This window comes from Misgurnus anguillicaudatus, chromosome 12, assembly GCF_027580225.2.
Source record: "Misgurnus anguillicaudatus chromosome 12, ASM2758022v2, whole genome shotgun sequence".
NCBI lineage: Eukaryota > Metazoa > Chordata > Actinopteri > Cypriniformes > Cobitidae > Misgurnus > Misgurnus anguillicaudatus.
In genome coordinates this window covers 2336109-2351829 of record NC_073348.2, presented here as the reverse complement: position 1 = coordinate 2351829, position 15721 = coordinate 2336109, and the positions used below count along the sequence as shown (strand labels likewise).

Below are 15721 nucleotides of genomic sequence, written 5' to 3'. Positions count from 1 at the left end.
CTTGAGACAGTTAAATAAACTGAATGTTTCCAGCTCTGTTCGGTCCAGTTTTTACAGAGCGACTGTGGAAACCCTTCTCTCAGCATCCATTACTGTTTGGTTTGCTTCAGCATCAGCCCTGGCGAAGGTTAGACTACAGCGTATTGTGCACACAGCAGAGAGGCTGACTGGACAGAGGCAGCTGTCACTTAATGACCTATATGAGGCCAGAGTTAGGAAAAGGGCAGCTAAAATTGTTGCTGATCAGTCCCACCCAGCAAGTGACATTTTTAATCTGCTTCCTTCAGGGAGAAGGTACAGAGCAGTGAGGACAAGGACCTCACATCATCTAAATAGTTTTTTCCCAAGAGCCATTTCCCTTATGAATAGCTGATTTAGCACTATTTTAGCATTATTTTTGGACTATTTTATTATTTAATTGATTGTTTTTGTGGCATGTTTTGTAGCTATATGTATGTTGTATGTTGAGTTGTGTGTTACCATATCAAATTCCTGTGTATCTGCTGATACATTTGGCGAATAAAGTGATTCTGATTATTAAAAATAAAGGTTCAATGCTGTCACTGGGGCAGTACCCTTTAAAAAAGGTCCTAATACGTACCATTTAGGTACAAATATGTATCTTTGAACTGCCAATATGTACCTTTTAAGTAATAATATGCACTCTTTGGGTACAAAGGTGTACCTTTTTGAAAGGGTACTGTCCCAGTGACAACTTATGTACCTTAATTTCTGAGAGTGTATAAAAAAGGATATGTCTAATGAGCAAGGTTTTTTTTTCAAAGTTTTAATTCACTGTGATTTAATGTACTTTAAATATCGAGGGCTTTGAACCAGAGGGGCGTAAGTGGCATTTGGCAACTTTAGAGGAGAGCCAAAACAAAATTTTGACCACACTTCAATCAACTGTATTTATTAACCTTCAACCACAACATTGCAACCACATACATACTTATATGAGTAAGTTCTTAAAGGAATACTTCACCAATTTAGCATTCAGCCTTGTATCAGTAAAAACCTGGCAGTATTTCTGAATGACAGTGTTTCCCTCCCTCATGTTTCCGTGTCTATCTAACGTTATTTTGCTAACTTTACTGCTAACAACTGTATCACTATGTAAAGGCTACTGTGTGATCAGACAGTTTAACATTTAAGAAAATAGAAAAATGAGGCACTCCTGATAAATGTTAAAAAGCCTTTAATCAAAAATGGCTACATGCCAACGCGTCTCAACTAAACAGTTTTCATCAGGGCTTGCCAAACATACGCAGGTAGGGTGACCATACGTGTCATTCTTCCCGGATGCATCCCGTCCAGGATTTTGTGTTTGTCTTCCGGAAGTCGTATTTGTCGACCGCATATGTCGACATAGAGGATTATTATTATTACTACAGAAAAGCAACCGTTACATTTTTAGGTAAGAATGAAACTACGATTGTATATCTTATGTTTTTAACTGAATGGCGTATGCGGTCAACAAATACGACTTCCGGAAGACGCACCGAAATCCTGGATGGGATGCGTCCGGGAAGAATGGCACGTATGGTCACCCTATACACAGGTGAGTGCATTTATCAGGTTGAGAGGTATGGGAATGGTCACATGACCTAAGCCCCACCCCCAACCTTAACAACAACTAAGTAAAACTTTTTCAATTGTCATCTAGTGATGCAAAGTCCGATTAATTTCCGTGAACCGGCTGTTTTCGGACAGTTCGGCTCATTGAACGGGTTCAAAAAGCCGATTCAAGCTTTTTAATAAAACAAGCATATCAAGAAACTATTAAAACAAGAAACTTCGCGCATCAGGCTCGTTCAAATCCTCGGTGATACACACGCAGTGTCAGCAACTAAGCCGTCAGAATCGTCGGCAATCCTCGCCTCGGCAATCATCTGCAAACTTATTTTGGTTCTTTTTGAGTCCGACGTGCTATTTCGGCTGTGCGTCATGCATCATCAACCTATGCCCAAAACTAAAGTTCGATTCAGTTTGATTTGTGAACCGGCTCAACCGGTTACTTCCTGAGAACTGGCTCAAAAGAACGATTCGTTCAAGAACCTAACATCACTATTATCATCATAACAGCCAAACACACTGAGCTGTTCACAAAGAATACACAAATAGTAAAAAACAAAGTGATGATTGCAAAAATTATTTGTTATACTTGAACATTACTTTGCACATACATATCAAAAACATATTACCCATAATCAGAGGTGGAAAGTAACGAATTACATTTACTCACGTTACTGTAATTGAGTAGTTTTTTTGTGTATTTGTACTTTTTTGAGTAGTTTTTAAAATCTGTACTTTTACTTTTACTTAAGTATGTTTTATTTAAAGTATTGTACTTCGCTACATTTTAAATCATATCCGTTACTGAGTAAAAAAATATTTTAAAAAGCAAGGTGATAAAGACGCGCAACGGATGTAAATGGGCGGGGCTCGGGGGAACGCGCAAAAAGAACCATGGAGACGGACGAGACAGGCGCGCGCTAATGCAGACCCGCCTCAGTTCAAATCTTAAAGCGAGTGTTTCATTTCTATGAAAGGTAGGATTCATGCTCTTAAGTACGAAATTGCACGATGCGTTTTTAATACCATGCGCATTATCTTCCGAGGTCTAGCAGCTTCGCGTCAAGTCAAACACAACTTCAAAACGTCGAGAATGCGCCGGTCATTAGACATTGCAGAGAGAGAGAGAGAGAGCGCGAGAGAGAGAGAGAGAGAGAGAGAGAGAGAGAGGGAGAGAAGAATAAAGGTCATCAGGTCCCCTGGTCAGGGAAGTAAGAAGATAATAAACTTTTCAAATGTATAAACACTTGGAACTCATATCATTAAATGCTCATTTAAACTATATATAGTTTAATAAAATAATGTATGTTACCAGCAATACATCAATTACAACCTTACTATAGTGATTGTATTTACGAGCTGCTGACCATGTAAAAAATCATTAAACAAATCCATAAATGTTTCTTACTTTAAAAAAGCTTTTTATTTTATTAACTTTTTTTATTGCACTTTCATTGTAAAGATGTTCCTACAATTAATCACAACTAGTTTGAGATGTATATTCCCTTGTCGTTTTTGAACTATACTAGACTCCTCCACCTCTTCCCGCTGTAAAAAAAGTAACTTTTACTCTGAGTAAAGTTACAATGACTTACTTTTTACTTTTACTTGAGTAGATTTTTAGACAAGTAACTTTACTTTTACTTAAGTAAAATATTATTAAAGTAACTTTACTTTTACTTGAGTACAATATTTTAGTACTTTTTCCACCTCTGCCCATAATAAGTCTAAAAACAAACACTAGAAAAGTATTACCAAAGACATACCAAGATCACCAAAATGCCCTATAAAAAGGGTGAGAAATCCACATCATCATTTAATCCTGGAAAAGTAGTGGCTCTAAGTTTTACAATCCACCAGGTGTTCCTTTGAAGAAGACGGCAAAGCCTGTCACCACCCCTTACATTCCTAGAAATTACTCCAATGACCATTACCTTCAAATTATTCAAATTCATGTGCCCAGCCTCTTTGAATTGCACAGCCATAGGGTAGTTAGGATTTACCAAGACATTCTTTGAGTCTTCGCTTAGTACGTCCCACATTCACATTCAAGTCTGTAAGCAACATAGGTGGTGTTACAGTTAGCAAAGTCCTTACAATGAAACATTCTTTGCGTAAACACATCAATAAATGAACTTTGGCAGGCAACATTTTCACAATGATTACATGAGCCACAACTGTATGTGCCCTTAGGTCTCCGAAGCCATAACGAAGGTCTAGAAGAAGGGAGATGACTATTCATCAGTTTGTCCTTAAATGAACGCGCCCACATTTTGGGAATTTGGCTTATTCATCCTATCCCCTAGAGTTAGATAAGTCCATACATACCTTTCTCATCTGCGTGCATGCTTTAACTCTGTCTGACGCAGCCCCCGCTAGCTTAGCTTAGCACAAAGTCTGGAAGTGAATGACTTCAGCTAGCATACTGCTCCCAATAAGTGACAAAATAAAGCGAACATTTATTGGAACCACTGCTACTTGGGCGAAGTGATTTGCTCGCAGCACCAGAGAAGCCCTCTGGTGAGGAGCAGAGAGTTCGGTCAGAGTCACTCCGTCCAAGTAGCAGTGCTTCGTCTTCTGGGAATATAGTTCCCAGTATGTATACTGTTAAAAGATGGCTGCGTCTCATATGACCTTGTTATTTGTACACAATGTGTATACAAATCACAACACATAAATAGGAAAATGTTTGCTTTATTTTGTCACTTATTGGGAGCAGTATGCTAGCTGGAGCCATTCACTTTCAGACTTTGTGCTAAGCTAAGCTAGCGGGGGCTGCGTCAGTTACAGCACACACGGATAATCTCTGATTGACTGTACTCCAAACTCTGTCTTATGTTTGGGTTAGAGGAATTAGGGTAACAGTGAAAATCCAACAGCTGCTCTGGGGAGCCTGTAAAAAGGAAAAAGAGATCATCTATGTATCTTCCTTACAACTTAATCCACTCTTTGAATGGGTTTCAACTGCCAAGGATGTACTGGCCTTCCCACATGCCCATAAAAAGACCTGCAAAATTAGGAGCATATGCTGCCCCCATAGCTGTCCCCTTCTTTTGCAGGTCTTTTTATGGGCAAATTTGTCTGACACATCAAGGGTCTTCAAAAAAAGTCAGTTCCATGTGTGCAGCATGCATGTCAGACATTTTAGCTAGTGCTGTTTAGGGGCACCACCCACTTACGCCCTTCTAAATACTGTAGGCTCTTGTATTGTTCAGAGCTAGAAGGGCGTAAGTGGATGTGTTCAAAATGATGTGAAAATCATATGGCCTACTCATTCACAAAGCAAGATTTTGATTTACAATTTCTAAGACACTTTTGCTTGGGAAAGGCTGTATGCGTGGAGGCGGGAAAGCTCATGAATAATCAGTGATTGACAGCTGAGAGACAAAAGAGTTGAATAATGAGCCACATAATGAGCCTTGTGGGGATGTTCAACAGGAATGTAACTTTCTCTGTAGTAAAACCATGATAAGGTTTACTTTTTAATATAATGTAAATACACACACAAACATTATATATATATATATATATATATGAAGAGTTTGGTTCCAAAACGCAATAAATCCATTTTGACAAATTTCGGTAAAAACGTGTTTTCTATACCAAGAAAGTGACAAGATGAAAACCACTATTTTCTGTTACAAACTTTCACATAGCATCTTTAGGTTATAAAAACATAAAAAATTCAAATCCATAACTTGATTTTCAAAGATTTATTATAAAAACTAATTCTTTTTTCCACAAAATGCAGTTTTTTGTTTCAAAATGCTATAAATCTATTAAATCAATGTATAAATGTGCATTCATCTTTACCATTTTATATTTATTTAGTTGACTAGTGGTATACAATGATTAAAAAATAAACATTAATGGCATTAACCAAAACACTTACTTTGTTATATTAACACTCTGGGGTCGGCTGCGGCGCGGGCGCCGCCAACTCTTTATTTTTCAATCACTCCATAAAGAGACTTAGATAACTCTGCTGATTTTGGACATACAGATATGATTTATACATCATTTAAAACGTTAAAGTGTCTAGTTTTTTTTCTGTCCACTCCCAATAAAAACAGAATGTTGTGCTTTTCGCAAAATTAAGAAAATAAACATGATGCGCGTTTTGTTCTCTCTCCCTCAGTGAAGCCATTTCAGAAACGCGTCAGAAAATTAACTGTAACTTCACGAATACATGTCATATAAACAAAAGATAAATGTCTACATAATGCTTGGAATGTCAGATTTTAAATGATGTAAGTGAGATCGAAAACATATACTGTTATTCGGTGTAAACTGTATGAGAAGTAGGAGAGGGACCGTCTTTCTAATGTTACCTGATTATCTGTAATGAGAAGAGATCGCCACGCCCCCGCGCCATTGAAGTGAATGAGCAGAGACATCCATATGCATAACTTGTGCCTCCTGCAGTCAATGGATACGCAATCCAGTCCACAACCCAGTCTCTTCATTCCTTGTTGTTTCATCCGATTGCACCAAAACATGACATCTAAATCCTTATTTACTTGCGTATGTGTGTCAGTATCTCCAGACGCGAGTGTTTTCATTGTTCTTCCGTTTCACGCGAGGGGAACACACATAAACAAACACACGAGTCAGGAAACTCGATGCGGTTTTTGGTATTCTTATAAAATACGCGACTGCAAACAGTACAATCCTTATTTAGTTGCGTCTAAGCATATATCTCCGCACAGCACGTTTATTAAACACAGGATCACTCGCATGTGCACACATAAGTTAATAGGCTTGTTCGACTTAATGCGGCACCACAAGAAACGGCAGCCGAATGACGTCAGAGTTTCGCGAGAGCGATTTAAAAGCAAACTCTTCCATATGATTTCGCGGATCACTCTCGCGGTAGTTTGACGTCAGCCGGCTGTCGATCTTTGCAGCGCCGCATGAAGTCGAACAAGCCGACTGCTTTCATGAGCAACACGTGAGGTAATGGCGGCGGCTGTAAACAAACATTGAGCAAGTTTATCGTGCAAGTTTATCATGCTTGTCCCTTGTTGTGTTTCTACTATAATGATATAATGATTACAAAAACACAACTAAGAGTCCAAACAACGATAGGCAGTTGTTCTTTTGAGCTTTTTGCTGCACACAAACCCTGTGTTAACTTTGATTAGGCTACTATGGTTTTTAAAAGGTAACTTATAGCCTACATGTGAAATTAATGTGTAATATATATATATATATATATATATATATATATATATATATATATATATATATATATATATATATATATATATATATATATATATATATAGTGTGTGTGTATTTACATTTAAATTGAAAAGTAAACCATCATGGTTTTACAACAGAGAAAGTTACATTCCTGTTGAACATCCCCACAAGGCTCATGTGGCTCATTATGCAACCCTTTTGTCTCTCAGCTGTCAATCACTGATTATTCAGGAGCTTCCCCACCTCCACGCATACGCACAACCGGCGCAACATCATAGAATGTCTCTGAACAGGTTCACGCCCACTTTTGGGGGAAATCGCACTAGACGTTCCATTGACTTCCATTCAAAATAGCGGAACAAAGCAACCTTCGTACACAGCCAGCAGGCGTAAATAACTTATGAAATCGCTCAGATTAAACACGTTGAGTAGTTGTCTGTCCACCCTGCCGGCCACAGAGCGCGAAAGACACACCAACACACCCAATCTGGTCAATACAAAAACATGTCTCCCTCATTCTCCCAGCATCAAATTTGTGCAACAACGCTCCCTATTGGCCAGAGGTGTCTTACCCGGACATTAAACACGTACCTCATCAAGTCAACAGGGAAGCAAGTGAATGATTTTACTTCGTATTTGAAAGTTACTTCGTATTTATTTATTATGTCTTTATATTTAGAGTAATGAGTGCACTTTTCCGTCCAGCCATACAACTAACTGGCTTAGCGATATTTCCAGCAATCACTGGATGGCGTTGTTACACAAATTTGACGCTGTGAGAATGAAAGGGACATGTTTCCACATTGACCAAATCAAATGTGTCAATGTATCTCTCGCGCTCCACGGCAGGCAGGATGGACAGACAAATACCCGACATGTTTAATCCGAGTGATTTCATGGGTTGTTTACGCCTGCCGGCTGTGTTAAACCGTTGCTTTGTTCCGCTATTTTGAATGGAAGCCGGTGGAGGCGCTGCTTTTTTAACCCCCGAAAAGGGGCGGTGACGAAATTTACAGTCAAGTTCCCGGATGTGCCGGTAGTCCGTATACAGCCTTTCCCAAGCAAAAGTGTCTTAGAAATTGTAAATCAATATCTTGCTTTATGTGAACGAGTAGGCCGAATGATTTTCACATCATTTTGAAGAAAAAACTCTAGACTACTAGATCCTGTTTTGAAAAGTCTTGGGAAACATGTTTAGAATTAGTTTTGTGGACTTATATCAGTGACTTCAAATTTTTGCTTTTTTCAAAAACCACGCATAAACATTTTTCTCTCAAAAACCATCACAGGTTTAGCAATGCAATTTAAGTATTATTTTGTTTTGTTTGTTGATCACGAAGTACAAAGTAGATGATGAAAACTAGGACTCGGTGTACTCAGCGTGCCGCCATGTTTGTTTACATTGCGTGACTGGGCTGTAATATCAGGAATGGATTTATTGCGTTCTGTAAAAAAGGAGGAGTGTCGTTTGTCGCATTTTGGGAAAAAAAGGGAGAAAAGATGATAGAATATCAAGGCGGTTATTGGATTTTGCATAAAATTAAGAATTTACTTTTAACTACTGACCTGATAATACTGATTTTGGCAGTAACTAATTTTTTTCAAAAATGGCGTTTATCGCGTTTTGGAACCAAACTCTTCATATATATATATATATATATATATATATATATATATATATATATATATATATATATATATATATATATATATATATATATATATATATATTTCTATTAATTTCACAAGTATAAGTTACCTTTTTAAAACCATAGTAGCCTAATCATGGTAAAGGTACTGTTTGGCCATCGTAAAGTGAACACACTTCAACACAGGGTTAGTGTTTGGTTGGCCAGCGAGAGGTTTACTTTTGTGCAGTAAAAAGCTCAAAAGAACAACTGCCTATCGGTGTCTGGACTCTTATTTGTGTTTTTGTAATTATTAGAAACACAACAAGGGACACGCGTGATAAACCTATCAATGTTAGTTTACAGCCGCCGCCATTACCTCACGTGTTGTTCATGAATGCAGTGAATGTGTGCACACGCGAGTGATCCTGTGTTTAATAAACATGCTGTGTGGAGATATGCGCTTAGACGCAACTAAATAAGGATTGTACTGTTTGTAATCACATATTTTATAAGAATACCAAAGAGCGCGTCGAGTTTCCTGACTCGCGTTTTTGTGTATGTGCGTTCCCGTCGCGTCAACTGTTTGACGGAAGACAAAGAAAACACTCGCGTCTGGAGATACTGACACACATACGCAAGTAAATAAGGATTTAGATGTCATGTTTGGTGCAATCGGATGGAACATCAAGGAATGGAGAGAATGGATTGTGAAATGCATTGACTGCAGGAGGCACGAGTTATGCATATGGATGTTTCTGCTCGTTCACTTCAATGGCGCGGGGGTGTGGCGATCTGATCTCATTAAACATAATGAGTTTACTGGAGAAATACGGTACTTCTCCTCCTTCTCATACAGTTTACACCGAATGACAATATCTGTTTTTAATCTCACTTACATCATTTAAAAGGAGACATTCCAAGCATTATGTAGACATTTATCTTTTGTTTCTACGACAAGTATTCGTTAAGTTACAGTTTATTTTTCTGACGCGTTTCTGAAAGGACTTCACTGAGGGAGAGAGAACAAAACATGCATCATGTTTATTTTCGTAATTTTGCGAAAAGCACAACATTCTGTTTTTATTGGGAGCGGACAGAAAAAAACTAGACACTTTAACGTTTTATATGATGTGTAAATCATATCTGTATGTCAAAAATCAGTAATTTAAGTCTCTTTGTGGAGTGATTGAAAAATAAAGAGTTTGTGGCACCCGCGCCGCCGTCAACCCCAGAGTGTTAATTTGATACAACCCCAAATCAGAAAAAGTTGGGACACTGTAGAAATTGTGAGTAAAAAAGTAATGGAATAATTTACAAGTCTCATAAACTTATATTTTATTCACAATAGAATATAGATAACATATCAAATGTAGAAAATGAGACATTTTGAAATGTCATGCAAAAAAATTGGCTCATTTTGGATTTCATGAGAGCTACACATTCCAAAAAAAGTTGGGACAGGTAGCAATAAGAGGCCGGAAAAGTTAAATCTACACATAAGGAAATGTTGGAAAATGCAAGGTCTTCCCTGAAAGAGACGACGTCTGTTTGACCTATAGAGTTTTAGCCGGCAACGGCGAATGGCACGGTGGATTGTGTTCACCGTGTTCATGTTTTCTGGAAGTATTCCAGAGCCCGTGTTATGATTTCCATTACAGTAGCATTCCTGTATGTGATGCAGTGCCCTCTAAGGGCCCGAAGAGCATGGGCATCAAGTAGTTTTCCAGCCTTGACCCTTACGCACAGAGATTGTTCCAGATTCTCTGAATCGTTGGATGATATTATGCACTGTAGATGATGATAACTTTAAACTCTTTGCAATTTTTCTCGGAGAAACTCAGAAAACAATTTTTCACCGCGACATTGGGGGAATTGGTGATTCTCCGCCCATCTTGACTTCTGACAGACACTGCCACTCTCACAGGCTTTTTCATACCCAATCATGTTGCCAAATTACCTAATAAGTTGCAAATTAGTCCTTTTGCACAAAGAAACAAATGACAATGGAAGCAGACTAATTGATTTCTGTGAAGCAACAAACACAAGGCCAATACAGCCCAGATTCCCTCATCCAAAATCCAGAATCTGGACATGGCAACCAGATGTAACTAGATCACATACTCAACAACAGCAAATGGATCAATTCGGTGAAGAATATGAGAGCGTATGACAAAATCAATCTTGGGTCAGACCACAGAATAGTAAGCACAGAGATCAAGATTAGCCTGAGAGCGCCAAGAGAAAACAAGAACAAGCGCCTCAAGTTTGACTGGAGAAAGCTTAAAGACAACGAGGAGCTACAAGCACAATATACCATCACTATCCAAAATCGCTACAACGCTCTTAGAAGAGAAGACGACCGCGATGATATGCAACTAAAATACGATAGATTCGTTACAGCTATCGGAGATGCTGCAAAGAGCACGGTCGGCCTAGTCAAGAAAAAAGCCCCAAAGACATGGGTCTCGAGTGAAACGATCGAACTTCTCAAAGCACGAAACAAATCCAAGAGAAATAAAAGTGTGAACATGAAACAGCTCAATCAAGATCTGATTGATTCATACGAGCAGGACAGAATCAACTACTTGGAAGAAAAACTACAGCGACTTAAAGAAGCAGCAAAAGCAAATAAACTAAGAACAACTTGGGAGATAGTCAAAGAGATTAGCGGCAAGACTAAGTCGACAAACAAACATAAAATGAAAAGAGCAGACGGTAAAGACATCAACTTGTCACAAGAACTCCTAAAGGAGTGGCAACAATACTTTAAAACACTGTTAAGTAATAACGTAATTCCTGACGACCTGCCAATCGAACCTGCTGCTCAAGATCTAGACATCAACACAAGCCCATTCATTATCCTAGAGATAAAGCGTGCAATTGAAGAACTGAGGAGTGGCAAATCACCTGGCTGCGATAATGCAATCACACCAGAGGCACTCAAATATGGAGGAGACTATGTTGCCGATCTCATCTGTAACATCTGCAACGATGTATACGGTCAAGAAAAAGCACCAGAACAGTTCACCACGAACCTGATAGTACCACTGCCCAAAAAAGGAGACCTCACAATAATGAACAACTACAGGGGGATCAGCCTAATGTCGGTCACATTAGTATACAACAAAGTCCTTCTTTACCGAATAAGAGATCCGATCGATAAGATTCTACGTGCCAATCAAGCTGGCTTCAGAAGAGGGAGAGGATGCACAGAACAAGTCCACATTCTGCGTAGAATAATCGAAGGCTTTCAAGACAAGAAACTTGATTATTACATCACCTTTGTAGATTTCAAGAAGGCATTCGATTCCATCAAGAGATCAACCATGTTTGACATACTACGTCATTATGGGATCCCAGACAAAATAGTAAGTGCGATCCGCACACTATACAATAAGTCAAAGAGTCACGTACTAGTAGAAGGGAAGCTGTCTGACCACTTCCACACTACAACATGCGTCTTACAAGGTGACACCCTAGCTCCCTTCCTATTTATAATCGTCATAGACTATGTATTAACACGAGCTGAAGAAGAGCATGCGAGGAACACATCATCGCACGGAATCATAACACATTTAAAAGAATCCAGCAGAAATCCAGAAGTATCACTATTTGACCTGGATTTCGCCGATGACATTGCCCTGTTTGAAAACACCCTGGATAGAGCACAGGAACAACTCACAACAACAGCACAGTGGGCCAGGAGAGTAGGCCTTCAAGTTAATATAGGCAAAACAGAAGCTATGACTACATTCCAGTCTGGACATGGCAACACATAATCATCAGCACATAGAGCTAGATGGACAAACAATCAAATTGACAAAGAACTTTAAATATCTTGGCTCCCATATCACCTCTAGCGAATCTGACATCAAAATCCGAAAAGGTCAAGCATGGGGGGCCTTCTGGAAGATGAAGAATGTATTCCAGTCAAGAACTATTCCAATTACACTTAAAATTAATATATTTGAATCTGCGTGTGTCTAAATCCTGGTCTATGGCTGCGAGAGCTGGATCCTTAACAGCAAACTCAGAGACCAACTTAACAGCTTTGCTACCAACTGTTACAGAATCATGCTAGGCATAAAATGTCTGGACAAGAAAAGCAATAAAGAGGTTTATGAAAGAGTCGGCCGCAACCAACTTGTCCTTCAAGTACAACAGAGGCAGTTAAGATTTGTAGGACATTCCCTAAGAAGACATGAGAGTGACTTGATCAACAAGTACGTCCTGTACACCCCACAACAGCGACACGGCAAAAGAGGTCAAGGCAGAGCGCGAAAACTATACCACCAATATATCGGGGAACTTATCAACAAGGATGTACCAGCAACAATGAGCGAACTACGAAAAGTTGCCAAAAATCGCGAGGACTGGACAAAATTAGTGACCGACTGTCAACCTACCCTGTTTGCAGCCGATTGATGATGATGATTAGTCCTTAAGCTGTTCCTCATATGTACATTTTAAATTTTCTGGCCTCTTATTGCTACCTGTCCCAACTTTTTTGGAATGTGTAGCTCTCATGAAATCCAAATTGAGCCAATATTTGGCATGTCATTTCAAAATGTCTCACTTTCAACATTTGATATGTTATTTATATTCTATTGTAAATAAAATATAAGTTTATGAGATTAGTAAATTATTCCATTCCTTGTTTTGATCACAATTTATACAGTGTCCCAACTTTTTCTGATTTGTGTTTATACATCACATAACTATTAATATACACTTTTACAGTAATAATAAAGAAGGCACTGTAATAATAAACACTTTGAAAAATGCGTTTACTGTGGGGAGATTCAGCATATTAATTTGCCTTTTCCTTCAATCTCTCATTGTTTTCAACGGAGTGGGGACTGGAGAGTTTAAAGCTGAATGCCGCCATCTGGCGTACTGGATGAATTAATTTTACAGATCTGAAAGATTTGGGGCTTTTGACAAAACATTCAGGGCTTGAGCCTCAGAAGCCACCCCCTCGCTCCGCCCCTGCTTGTATTATTTTTTTTATGTGTCACTTTAGATAAAAGGGTCTGTTAAATGAATAAATGTATAATGATGAAAGTCACGTAAGATGATAAATATAAACATGATTCTGACATGATGTCTGTTGATAATGACTGTGATGAGTGTATATTAATGTCTGATCAATGTTTTACAGTATTGAGCCTCGACCGTATCAATCATCTACAAGAGCTACAGATGACGACATCAAACAACCCACTAAGCAAAAACACATCCAAAAGATGTCATTTTAACATCTTTGTCTAATGTTTAAAAGACGTCCACTAAGTAATCAAAATGAAAGTTTTTGCAACGTCTTTTTTAGACATCTTTTATGTGTTGAAATGAGCTCTCCTACTGATATGCTTGTTGAACGTTTTAAAGACGTCCAGTGGGGAGCCAGAGACAAGGTTCATACGAGGTCTTTTCTAAACATCTTTTATGTGTTGAAATTAGACGTTCTACTGACCTGTTTGTTGAACGTTCAAAAAACATCCACTGAGTATCCACAATGAAAGTTTTTGCCACGCCTTTTTTAGACGTCTTTTTTGTGTTGAAATTAGACGTCCTACTGACATGCTTGTTAAACGTTTAAAAAACATTTTTTAAAGGATGTTTAATGATTTTATAAACTCTGGCAACTTAGATTTTTTATTTGTGACAGAAACGTGGCTTTCTGTAGGAAACAATAGCCCGTTCTCAGAACGTACACCTCCCAATTATATTTTTTTTTTAACTCTCCCCGCTCTTCTGGCCGGGGTGGAGGACTGGCATCCGTTTTTAGTAGGGCTGTCAAAATTAACGCGTTAATAACGCGTTAACGCAAATTCATTTTAACGCCACTAATTTTATTAACGGAGATTAACGCAACGCGCAATTTCTGTTTGACCCTTGGTCCAGCCCATAGTTGAATGAACAGAGACGCAGACAAATGTGACTCTCTCTAAATGAGTAAAAGGTTTTCATAGAAATAAGAACATTAAGCAAATTGTCTACCAAATCCAATGCTCTAAATGCTCGTTGGACATCTGATATGAACTTTATTTATACGTCTGTGTAACGTTACCGTCCTCCTAATGCTTAATGTAATACAAAGATGCGTCTCAATTCATTTTGGTTTCGCTTTTATGCATGACTTAGAAAATAGACTGCAGGACTTGCTTGATGTTAAAAGAGTCATTAAGAGAGATAAAGTTCGGTACCTGATTAATGTTAAAGAGTTATTAAGAGCGACAAGACTCAAAAGCGATCCCCTCAAGCTGACTGACTGATATCTGAAGCGCGTTCACACAGACGCGCGAGTGCGCGACCTGGATATATAGACATCTACACAAAATTACAGTTTTACAAATATCTGTTTTGATAAGAATTCACGCAGGTAGGCTCTATAATCTGTTATGTTTTAAGTAAATGTTTGGTTAACTGTTGGGTAAAACTATCTGATGTGTAACATTATATTAGATCACTTAGATTTTAAGCAGTATGTCTCAATGTCAATCAAACAAAAGGAAAAAAAGTTGAACATACATTGATAATGTTTTTGCTTTGTGTGTGCTAAATCTATTAGTTTTACCAGTGATTTTAAGGTATTGATGTGGTAATATAATGTATGGATGTGGAAATGTTTGTGGTAATTTGACTCTTTCAACTTCAAACACGTGTAGTTCTGTCATATTTTGTTATATTTCAACAAATCATGCATTGTTCTATGTTTTAATAGAGAATGTCAAAATATGAACAACTATTTTTTTTAAATTTGCTAATTCCGACTCAACTTGCCAGCACAGGTCACAAATGATGCAGCAGCAAACAAAAATGGAGAAAGAAAAATCTTCTGAAAGGAAAAATCATATACAAAACAATGGCTGGTGATTCTGTTAAAATGTAAACAGGCTGTTGTTAACATACATTTGCATAAAGCATCTATATATGTATATATGATTAGAATATTAAAAACCTGAAAAGTGTTAAATTAGGGTAAATTTAGAATGGATAAAAATGTGCGATTAATTTGCGATTAATCGCAGTTAACTCATGAAATCATGCGATTAATCTAGATTAATTTTTTTAATCTATTGACAGCCCTAGTTTTTAGAAATTGTTTCTATTGTTCTGCAACAGAAACTGACACTTTCACAAGTTTTGAAGTTCAACTTTTCTCATTTGATCAGATGAATTCGCTGATGGTGGCAGTGGTCTATCATCCACCTAAAACCACCAAAAACTTTATTTCTGAGTTCTCTGAATTCTTAGCCAGTATTAATTCTAAATTTGACAGAATTCTACTTATTGGCGATTTTAATATT

General features: G+C 38.0%; 1 protein-coding gene across 2 annotated transcripts in view; it reads left to right on the top strand.

The window, feature by feature from the left end:
* The window catches only part of LOC129446070 (NLR family CARD domain-containing protein 3-like), a 77034-nt gene extending 61532 nt beyond the window's left edge, over positions 1 to 15502 (top strand). For both annotated transcript variants that reach the window (XM_073873775.1, XM_073873774.1), the window contains one exon: positions 13573 to 15502. In XM_073873775.1, coding sequence (XP_073729876.1) covers positions 13573 to 13669 — 97 coding nt within the window. In that variant the 3' untranslated portion in view covers positions 13670 to 15502. The remainder of the gene's footprint in view (positions 1 to 13572) is intronic.
* The last annotated feature ends 219 nt before the right edge of the window (positions 15503 to 15721 follow it).